Source organism: Ornithodoros turicata, chromosome 3 (genome assembly GCF_037126465.1).
Source record: "Ornithodoros turicata isolate Travis chromosome 3, ASM3712646v1, whole genome shotgun sequence".
In the NCBI taxonomy this organism is placed as follows: Eukaryota; Metazoa; Arthropoda; class Arachnida; order Ixodida; family Argasidae; genus Ornithodoros; species Ornithodoros turicata.
In genome coordinates, this window is record NC_088203.1 from 70601454 (window position 1) to 70613466 (window position 12013).

The window sequence follows — 12013 nt, forward strand, 5'->3', positions numbered from 1 at the left end:
CGTTTTACCTTCCCTCAATGTTATGTTAGCGTTAAAACAGCACAAAGTACCACGTGATGCTTAGCTACAACTGTATTTTGGATTTGTAGACACTTTACCTCTACGTCATGCAAGTTAATGAAGATTTTATATTCGTATATCGCCATCACCCTGGACGTGCAGGCACTTTCTACAGAAAATTGCAGTGCACAGTGAAAATGCACTGGTGCAACATCGTTTAAAAATACAAATAAATAGGGCCTGACTTTTTAGGGTTAAACCCGTATCTGCCCGATATTTACCCCCCGAACGAAATCTGTAAAATTCGGGTTTAACCCGAATCTACCCGAAAACGTCCGGGTCGCGTGGCACACTCATAAGCATGCATTAAAATAAAGTTTGATAACATTGCTAAACATTAGTTCCATTTTAAGACAAATTTTTATTAAACAAAAAAAATCACCCGAATACACCCGAATTCCTGACGACAGAATATGTCGTAACGGGATTTAACCCGAATACACCTGAATTTTCAAATGAAAAATATCACCCGATATTTACCCCCCGAATTTGGCCAAAAATAAAACCCGAAAAAGTCAGGCCCTACAAATAAAGGAGACTGACATTGGAAGCTGCAGTTTCCGCATGTTTGTGAGGCGAGTGGCACTAGGTTGTCAGTTTTTGTCACAAAGAGCAACGATTCATCAAAGTTCAATAGACTTGATGCCTTTTGGAAATGACAATCTTGCACGATGTGTCGTTCTGAATTGTACATTTCTGTGATACTCTGCCAGAATAAATGATTGTCCACTACAGTGGATGTTGCGCACTGTTAAGCATCACACAGGATGATTTTTCATTGAGTCGCATTTAATACATATAGTCGTCTGTGCACAGATCTACACAAATGGAGAACCCAATTTTGACACGTTTTACGAACAATTTTGTGCGTGTGGCACAGAGAACACTGACAAGAGTACCAATGAAGAGCTTGTCAATGTGCTCAGTAGTGGCTTCTAGACACTGTTACACCCTAACAGAACTTACTTTGCAATTCCTGCAAAAGCATGCGAAAAGGACTTGCTCGCAATGTGCAACAACGTTTGGACAAAGATGTCAATCTTGAGGGGATTGTGCATTGGCTCCACTGAAATGACAATGTTAGATGACAATCACGTCAATACCATTGTTCACCTCAGGTTGCACTCACTGTCGTCTTCCTGGAGGGGGTTTGGAACATCTGTCAGAGCATCCAGGGCCTCTTCAGGTGTACACTTGGATTTGATGGCTGCTGTCAGCTGCGCAACACAAGATCCGCCTGGTAAGGATTCTGAAACGGGATTGTTGCGCACAGATAAATAAATTCCTGCGAATCACTCCACTGAAGAGAAATCCAATAATATACATTCAGCAAGTCATCAAAAATCTACATCAAAGTAGATTTTTGCAGGCTAATCTAACATTCAGCAAGTTCACTATCGGTAGGGATGATCGGGAGATGATAGCGGACTTTGATCCAGGGGGAAGGTGTACACAGGACAAACTGAGAGGTGTGTCCACATGCACTCACGTGACCATACCGTGCAGATCACCCCATCTGGTCCTCTTTCCTTTCACAGTGAATAATAGGAACCTATGCTTCGCTTTGACCTCATATTGATCAAAGGTGTTAGTAGGAAAAAAGTTAGAAGGAGAAATCGTAGAGGGCATCAATATACATCCTCCCGAAGAGACTAGTTTCTTAGCAGGAGATAATGGTACGTGCACATGTGCTTAAGCACCCATATCAAAGGACCATAGATAGCACGACAGCAGGTACATTTAAATGCTAGATTATAGGAGTACGCTTTGGTTACGAGTTCTGTGTTGTCCCTGTCTGTTTTTGTCCTAGTTTCTACTGATATTACCACGATCCGGTACAGTTTATGATTCTTTCATCTGTTATTGTCCCACCACAATGACCACCAACCAAAATGGCGCAAAATGGACACAAGTGAAGCATCACCAACAGGTAATCTCAGAGATGTAGCAAAGTCAACTGTTAAGTTTTGTTTTTGCGAAACAACACCAGTAAAAGCCACAGAAAATCATCCACTATGAGGTAAGGGTGGCCTTCACAAAACGCACTTCCTCTCCCTTCGAGGGGTAATCCAAGAATGAGTAGGAGTAGGACGTCAGTCTGACATAACACTTTACAAATTCCGATTCTGTAGAACAAAGGGACACAATCCAAGCAAGGTGGAGTAGGCTACTTGTTGGCAACATTTCATCGAATCGGTGTCACAGTGATGCAAGTATGAGTCTCTCCTTGCTCACCAAATACTACTCCATCTCTTTGTTGGTGAGGGTTCACAATCAAGCCCTTACTGCTCGCGTTCTTGGCTTGCTCCGAAAGTAATGCCTCTTATCTATTGTGGGCGTCAATCCCATATCTTTTGTACATATCTTATTAAAGGCAAGCAGGCATCCCTTTCGGGGCAACCGTGGCATCACTAGATGGTAAAAGACACCAAACAAAAATTTACACACACTACACCATTGATGTAAATGTCTAGCACTCACATTATTTCATGCAACGGAAAACAAGGAAGTCCCAAAACAATGTGTCATACCTACTCCTTCGTCACCATATTTGTAGACTGGTTGTGGTTTGGCAGGAATGAATGGTGTAAAAGTATCTGGAACAAAGTCGACAATTCGCTGGTGGTATGACAACCTGAAAGAGTTATCCAGTGAACAATATGTACAGCTCCCATCTTTCTTCAACATTACGGTAGATCCTCGTTAACTCAAACTCTGATATCTCGAAAAATTGGTTAAGACGAATGCTTTTGGCTTTGCTGAATTATCTTGTATACGTACTTTCAATCAATCAATAAATAAAATCCTTTATTGATTTTGCAGGTAGTACAAACATCAATACAGATGGGGGGTCCCTAGCAGTATAGTGTGGGCCCTGTGTTAGTTACAACGTGAAATGACAGCTCTGTTTGTACGTTGATATCAAATGTTATACAGAAAATGTAATAAACTTAGTTAAATTATAATACAAAAAGTACACTGTGGCAGTTCAGCGGTAACATACGAATTGCGACAGCATAACATACATCAATAATTTAATGGTGTGGGATAACAAAAAAGAAAAACATTTCACCCAATGAGTATACTAGTAGATGCAGAGTGGTTTATTGGTGTTATTTCAGAGCATATGTGATAATAAAAACGTGTGTATACTTGCCATGCATTTGTCACCACTTATCTCTAAAGGTGAGTAGGAAAATGAGCAAACAGGAAAATGTGAATAATCATCGCACGGCAACCTCATGCCAGCATGCGCCAGTTATTTTCTACTGTTCGATCAGGTGCGCAGCGGAGCGGAGTTCGGTTGTCCCACCTTCTCAATCTACGATGAGACAGGGATGGTTGGCATGGCCATGTTGCACGGAGCAGTTGCAACACTGGCCAAGAAGGCAGTTCTCTCGCAAGCATCCCATGTTCGTAACTTCCTTTGATTGCTTTAATTTTTCCTCACAGTGTTATGTAAGCAACTGTCAACTACGTTTCGCTATCAGTTCATAAGCATAAGTGCTGGAATCATTACAAAGATAGCACAGATGTCGCAAGCAGTGCGAAGTGACACCGAAATGGATGTTTTTAACACTAAGCATCCATCACAACATTTTTCTATGCCAAGTGTTTTAGATTATTTGCGACTTTTTTTCTCATGTCCAAGCAGCCATTTTGTGCAATAGCAGTTCCGTTGCTAAAGAAAGTTTACTGAAATGTATAATTTTTACAATTTATATGATCATTAATACACTGAAAATTTTGGAATCTAGAAACCCCGCTTATCTCAAATTTCCCCAGTTTTTCATGACTTCGAGTTAACAGAGGTTTACGGTAATAACTGTAATATGCTCTAGAAACAAAAGATGACACTTTTAATTTCTCCCTTCTTGTTCGTAAGAGCATCAGTGGACGGTGAAATATGCATGACATCAGGAAAATAGAGCACTTATGAAATAGATCGTAAATGTAAACACACGTTACCTAAGGCATCTGTGCAGAGCCTCCCTGAGAAACAGTGCCTTGGGATGAAGAGGATCGAGGGAAGCAGCATCACTCCAATCATCCCATGTCCAACGGAATTGGAAATTGCTCAAGTGGTAGGCGAACCAGCTGCAGAACCTGTTCGTTCAAAGAAATGATATGACTAACAAGGTTTACTTTTATAGGTCCATATCTTGGTAGAAGCACGAAAGAAATATAAGACACAAACACAACGAGAGACAACACAAACAAGGTGGTTTACTTTCAAACAGAACTAGCCATGCAGCAACAGTTCATTTAAATACCTACTCTAGGTACTCCCTCTGTCTCTAGTTCAGCTGAAAGTAAAGCACCTTGTGTGTGTTGTCTCACATTGTGTTAGTGTCCTGTTACATTTCTTTCGCGCTTCTACCAAGTATGGATCTACACCAACAAGCCTAGAGGACAGTGCTCATTTACTATTATAGATGGAGCTCACCTGTCCACACAGTCCACGTTCATGGTGTCCAATCTCTCATAAAGCAGCTCTACAGCTTGTGCGAGCTACACAGAATGTGCTAAGAAAAACCAGCTAAATCCAGTCACCGCTCACGGTGAGCGACAGCACCGTATGCAATTACGAACATTAATATTACTCCAGAAGCATCGGTGCATCTGTTTGACTCTAGGAAGAACTGAGGAGACAAAACCACCTGTGTGTAAAGCGCCACTATTTCGTTTTTTATGGCTACAGCGTACAGCCCCATCAAAGTACGTTAGGTCTCTCAGGCTTTTACACCACAGGTTATTTGGTGGCCACAACACTGGTCTTGTACTGTACTCTGGCAATGTTCTTCACTGAACTCACATAACTGCGGAATGCTCAAGAAAACTTGAGAATAACTTATGGCTCATGCTTGGTGTTTCATTGAAAAAGGATACAACTTGAGGCATGGTGCTTGGTTGCAACTTGCACAGTTCTAACAGTAAGGAGCCGTAGCAGATTTCTATGTACCTCGATGTGGGCAAGTTGAACAACTCAGCAAATATCACCTGCAGAAATGATGAAACATACTTAAAGCAGAAATGGGCTGCAAAGTTAGACAGGAAATGCAGTTGCCTGCTATACATGTTGGTGGGTAGTTAAGAAACCTTTTTTTTTTTCTTTGTTTGTCTCCTTTTTTTTTTTGTTCGGATATACAGTTGAAACTCGTTTATATGACCACGGCCATTCCCGTAGATTTTGGTCATAAAGCGAATTGTCATATTAACAAATACCACGTGTTAGAAATCATACCATGCCATTTTTAGGTAAGCTTCGAAAAGCAGAAAAATATGTAAACTGGTAACAGAATACAAACAATGAGTCCAAATAATGAGGCATTTTGAAAGAATGAATAACACTTTTTTTTTTTAAATGTCTGGCAAAGACATTTGCTTAGTGTAATTCTCAATGCGACGCATATCCGCTCCTTTGTTCCAGCAGTCAGCTCTGTTCATTTGCGCTTCTTCTCAGACATGGTCGATCAATGCTGTATGACTGCAGCAGATCACTATGACCATGTGGCCAAGGACACTGCTCTTCTAAGCACGTCAGACAGGGGCATCATGACTCACCCAAAAACGCGCCTGCATTTTGGCCGTTACAGGTCAGGAGAACCACCAGTTCAGTGCCCACAGGTCATAGTAACAAGGGTAAAATACACGTGTTCGCCCCTAGTTGTGTTGAAAATACCAGTCACTGTCATATAAACGAAATATCATATATTAACAAACAAGAGTTACATGCAGAGTCCATTGGGGTTGTTACTTTTGCCAGGTGGATCTTTACTCAACCCTCTACGTTCTTCGAGGGAACGGTCGTAAACGAGAAAAACGTGAAGAACGAGAAAAAGGGTCATAAAGCGGGGATGTCATATTAACGAATGCCATATTGACAAGGTTCAACTGCCCTTCAATGGGTGAGCTGAATGGAACCAGCAACTTGATCATTACATGGAAGATTGTAATAAGCAGGCTCAACTGCATGCACAGAAAAAGGAGGCAGACTGGCAAGTTTGGTGTATGATTAACGGATGTTGATTTGGCACCAATACCTTGGTCTTTCAGTGGTGAATAAATTGCATCTACCATAATTTCACGCGTATAAGCCGCACTGCAGATAAGACGCAGGACGCGTTTTTAGGAACGTTTTGAAAATTTTCTGGCAGGTAAGCCGCACTCGCAGATAAGCCGCAGGCAATACGAGACGACTGATTTGTGCGTCAAAGGAGACTATAGAGAAGGCCATAACCCTGTGGTCCATACTCCGGGGGCGGCATAGTGTACAACAAAGGAGGTCAGCTCTATAGAGTTCTACCAAGAACGGATCATGCCCTTGTTGGGCGTTTTTCATGGATTGATGGGTCAGTGGTCTTCCAGAAGTCGTGAATCACTGTCGCTACTTTCGTTGAAGCTGCTTTGGGGAATGCACGAGGAATATCAATATATTCGAATGTGGACCTCCCTGTTACGCACTGTTCGTTCATCGGCAGGGTAGTGCTGTTCTAGAGACACTGTCGGCCTTTTCGTTAAAACCGGCGTATGGGAAAAATACCAGGAAAAAATAGTCATCAGATAAGCCGCACCGGTGGATAAGCCGCAGAGCGCCCGTGAGAAAAAAAATTGTGCATAAGCCACGGCTAATACGCGTTAAATTACGATAAGTCGAGCCCGTTTATTACAATCTTCAATATAACAATAACTCTGATACAATGCAATGAAATTGTAGGATCCCGTCAGCAAGCCCATTGAAACATGAGCAAACAAAACTTCGTTTGGTCGTGTATAACAATGAGATTTTACTCTGAGCCTGGGGAAAAAATGAGAAAAAAACTCCAAGAACAGGGTTCCATTCGTTCAGCAATGCAAGCTAGTTTTCTTGGAACACTTTTGAGGCCGCTTTGCGTCCTTGGGGATTAGACGCCCGAGCAGAAGGATTAGTGAGTCACAGGACATAACTGCGTAACCGCAGCTAACGCACGCGACCTCAGAGAGGGTAGCGGAGAGACATTATCCTCTTTCCTCTTTTCTCCTCCACTTAGACGCCGGGAGTGCCTGCCGAGCCGACAGCACACATTGCACATTGTAGGCACGTGGATATTCGACTGCACTTGACATTTGATCGGTACTCGCAACCATGGCGTCCGCATCGTCGGGAAGTCAGCTGAAGAGAAAAGCTATCAGCCTCGAGACGAAGCACAGCATCCTCGACGACCATCGTTCCGGGATTCTAGTGAAGACCTTGGTTACAAAATATGGTCTTTCGCAGCAGACCGTTTCTACAATCATCAGGAACCTGGACAAGATCCTTGCATCCGCGACATTGGACGGTGCGTTTGGGAAATGAAAGAGAATGCGGGGAGCAGCACTCCCGGATGTCGAGGCCACTCTCTACAAGTGGTTTCTGGAAGTCCGTGGCCGGAATATCCCCGTAAGTGGTGCTGTTCTCACAGCAAAAGCGAAGCAACTGGCCTTTCTGATGGAGCACGAGGGGTTCAGTCCTGGAAACGGTTGGCTGCGCCGCTTTAAAGAGAGACACAGCATCCGATTCAAGAAAATCGTCGGCGAAGCAGCCTCCGCAGACACCTCGAATATCGACGAGTGGATGGACATGCACGCCGCGAAAATCGCCTCACACGACGAACGGGATGTTTTCAACGCAGACGAAACTGCCTCGTTTTTTTCAGCTCCTGCCGTCACACACACATGCATTGAGGAACGAGATGTGTGCTGGTGGCAAGCACAGCAAAGTTCGAGTGACAGTCCTACTGTGCTGCAATATGGACGGCAGCGATCGCCAAAAGCTGTTTGTGATCGGCAAGTCAGCGAAACCACGAGACTTCCGAAGCCTGTACAGCCTGCCCGTGCGTTACAGGAGCAACTCACAAGCATGGATGACAAAAGTGCGGAACTCTTTTGTTAAAGCTGGAATACGCGTTCCTGACTAAAACACAGGCCTGGTAGATGAGGATGTGGAAGCAGCCTCAATCCAGGGAGAAGTGGAGGCAGCGTGGGAGCGGCTTGCGCCCATAGACGACGTGACTCTCGAGGACTTCCTGAACGCAGACAGCTGCGCATCAACGCGTGAGGAAGCGACAGATGCGTCCATCATCCAGGAGGTGTGCCCGACCCAAAACGATGAACACAGTGAAAGTGAAAACGATGAAGACGACCGCCCAGTCATGGTGCAGCGCACTGTGGAGGCTATCACGGACCTCAGGAAGTTCGTGGCTGCACGCGGCCTCGACCAAAACTTTTTTTGTGCTTGGATAAACTAGAAAAGAGTGTTTGCAACAGTGGTCCAAGGCTGAAGCAAACAACGTTTTCATTTTTGCAATAAATCAGGTATGGCCAATCTGCATTACTGTTGTTCTCGCATGTTTCCCGATTGTACCACATACCCGCGACTATTTCGCGAAAACTCGCATATGACAATACTGTGATATAACAGTTGAGATTTGTTGTCCCAGTCAATATTGTTAAAAACGAGCTCGACTGTATATGTCATTCAGTGTTTGCACAAGACAGCTGTGCCCCAACAGTTGTATTTGATTACATGCATTATAGTTAGGCTTTGTTTCCCTAGCTATTATTATTTTATGCTCTTCACTTAGTACTGACTTCATGCTCAAAATTATTTGTATTTTTTTCAATTATTCGTGTCCAGATCTACATAGTGTCAAAATTTACTCTGTGTAGCCCCATTGTCATAGCAGTTTTCATTTTCTACTAACCTCAACGATCATGTACTCCAGTGGAATCTTGTGCTTTGCTGGGAAACTGAGCAACTGTGCAGCACTAGAAAGAAGAATGCGACACGATAAGCGTTACAGGTATCCAAAATTAAGGAAAAAGAAAGTTGCATTATCAGGAGTGCTTAATGACAGCAAAACACAGGATACACAAACTCCTAGCATTGAGGTCAAACATAAATTGTGTTCATAGAAGGTGACAGCTTAGTATTACTGACAAATCCTTGTGAACATAGGATACATTCTTTTATGTGGGTTTGTGCATTAATTGCGTATAGCAATGTACAAGGGCGTTTCAAAACGTAACATCAAATTGAATATTTTGAGGTACATAATATAATTAGGGGTACAAATGATATACAATACAAGAAGTAAAAAGCAACGCCAAAGTCCTATTAACTGTGATTACGCTGAGGGAAAGTAAAACGGGTAGGACCCCGCTTTCATACCACATATCTTTTTCTGAACGTGGATGTTACACACTGTGCGGGTGTTCAGAGGTTCCTATTATGACATTTGAGCATGATCATTACGACCTATGACTAAAGAGCGCACAATCCCACAAGAAAATTATGATTGCTCGCTACTTGTCTACAGCGTTGCCATTTTCTATGCTCTGCCCTTCCAATTAAGCACACTGCACCAACTATGTACTGTATGTTGAAACTGTGCACCACAATCGAAAGGTGTTTTCCTCGGCTTTCCCCGGCTCTTCGCGGCTTGGCACTTGGCTGAGCGCCAAGCTAGTGGGCCCTCTCCTCCTTTCTCCCAATCAGCAGATGCTACCAAATTACATCTTCTCCTCCTCTTCCCTTCTTTCAGGAACGCAGTTTGCGTTTTTTCGAAATCTTGCCCGTGTTGCTGTCATCGTTTCACGTGCACAATGTCGGCTATTAGCTCACGAGGGAAGTATCGAGTGCGGCGGTAGTGCTCACTGCGTTGCATGTGCTGGTGCACATGTGAGAACAGGTTACTCCAGCAACAATTGCAAACCGTTTTCGTCACTGTGGATTTGTTGCCTCAAGGTGCACGAGCGTGGATGAAGACAGCCTACAGGAGTCAGTCCTCAAGGCAAAAGAGATAGTTCCTGCAGCTGTGCATGACGTGGTCCACGATGTTAGCTTCACAGACTTCATTCATGCATACAGTTCTGCAGCGATCTGCGGTACTTTAACAGACGAGACGATAATATTTCCGTCCAAGACAAACACGCAGAAGCTACCTAATCCCACGGACAGCAACACCGATGAGGAAAGGAAGGAGGCGCCAGTGCGGCCGTTTAAAATTGAGGTCAAGGTTCCACCGAATGTCGCATTCTTCAGCTTCGAGAAAGGTCAAGACGAAGCACTATGCCACACGCATGCACTTGAACGAAGCATGGCCATGCCAGTCAAAGGCAAAAGTCAATAACAGATTTATTTCACTAATACATCTTTTCACTGTTCCTCATGTACTTGTGGCCTCGCGTGACTCTTTCTTTGTCTTTCGTTAGTTCAAACTTCGTTTAATTCGAACTTCTTTCATGTCCTCGCGGGATTCGAATTGATGAGCTTTTATCGTACATGCATTTCGATCGGGACCTGGTGAAACTTTGAAATAAGCGATAATTCGTAAAAAGAGATTTTGTTCTAATGAGGGACTACTGTATATGGATATGTACGTTCGTAATATGTATACTTTAGATGTACCAAATGCTACGCCTAAAACAGGACACCTACCATTCCTTCCTGTTCGCGTGGTGCTCTTCAATAGTACGATGTAGCTGTTCTTCTATGAGGAACCGTTCAATAGAGTGTGCTCCTGGTAGGACAGGGCCCTGGAGATTTCAGAACCATCATGTTTCTGCTACAGTCGGTCTCATACGCCTGGTCTGCACTATTGCATTACAATACGTCCATTCATCAGCGTCTCTGTGTGACGAACGCACGGGTTTCAAATTCGAGTCCCCACTTTTGCGACGATACTTTACGAGAAACGGCTTACGTATTATGTAAAGTGAAGTAAAAGCAGATAGGAGCACACGGCGGCACAGTTACCAAGGCAACGACCGGCATTTCTTGTGTTGCTCCCTCCAAAAATCGAACTTAGCAAACCTACTGTAAAATCTCGTATATAAGGAGACCTTTTTCTTTTCAAAATCCTGCGTTCCAATGTCGGGGGTCGTCTTAGATTCCAATATCCGCGCCGTCCGTGCAAGAGGCGGGAGCGGAAGAAGAGATCGAGCCAATAGCACGGCGCGACCGATACTGTGTGTTGTGGTTGTCAGCACCAGTCAGCACGAAACAAACAAAGCAATGCAAATGGGGACGAACTGTCATGGCATTGTCACTGCCACATTCGAATGCATTGCTTTCGCCACTGAATGTGGCAACAATTTAGTGGCGGCAAGGGGGCTTTAAGTGTCGGAAGTAGTAAATGTTGGAAGATGGCTGAAGCAACAGGGAGAGAGAAAAAATTGTGCCAGCACAGTGGATTTTGAGCACCTGGTGTGATGTGTCCGACAGCATTCTTGTGTGCTCTTTTAAAAACTATGGTTTGTCTAATGCTTTGAATGGAATGAAGCACAATCAGCTGCGGGCAGATAGTGACAAAGAAAACAGTGGCGAAAAAAGCAGTTATGAATAAATGGCATCGTGCATCGCTTCCAACTGTTATATTGCCTCTCAGTCTCTGGTTACTTTTCTCCCAAAATTGTCTACCCTGAAGTCGGGAGTCGTCTTAAATTCGAGAAAATACGGCATGCGTCCACCGCTTCCAAGGGGGCTTGCGCCAGTTCGCAGACGGACAGACTGAAATGCAATAGCACGGACCAGGCTTGACACACACAGATACATACCGTATTTACTCACATAATTTGCGTGACTCTCCTGCACACAAAAAAAGTCACAAAAGTTGGGGTGCGCAAATTACATGATTTTCTTTCTTTGATCGGCATTTTGTGCGCCAAACTAGGGGTGCTCAAACTGTGTGAATAAATACGGTATACCAGGGTACATCAACATAGTAGAACGGCGTGAGTACAAATAAAGAGCTGGAATTTAAAAGGATGGTCTAGTTGGCAGGAAACCTAAGAGGCCAGAAAGGCAAAATATGGATTCCCGGACTTATCATGGAGATATATACTGTGCGCCTTTTAAAAGGTGAGCTGGGGGTCAAGAACAATGGCCCATGTCTTTTTGGCCCATGAACTTTTTCAGCAAGCACCCGAAATC

The 12013-nt window shown here is 43.7% G+C and overlaps 1 protein-coding gene across 1 annotated transcript in view; it reads right to left on the reverse strand.

Moving 5' to 3' along the window:
- The window catches only part of LOC135388587 (nuclear cap-binding protein subunit 1-like), a 59447-nt gene that overhangs the window by 27576 nt on the left and 19858 nt on the right, over positions 1-12013 (reverse strand). Inside the window, exons 11-18 of the mRNA XM_064618214.1 lie at positions 10520-10617; positions 8784-8847; positions 4951-5061; positions 4508-4572; positions 4030-4167; positions 2592-2695; positions 1190-1309; positions 1027-1126 (exon numbers count right to left, since the gene is read on the reverse strand). Coding sequence (XP_064474284.1) covers positions 1027-1126; positions 1190-1309; positions 2592-2695; positions 4030-4167; positions 4508-4572; positions 4951-5061; positions 8784-8847; positions 10520-10617 — 800 coding nt within the window. The remainder of the gene's footprint in view (positions 1-1026; positions 1127-1189; positions 1310-2591; positions 2696-4029; positions 4168-4507; positions 4573-4950; positions 5062-8783; positions 8848-10519; positions 10618-12013) is intronic.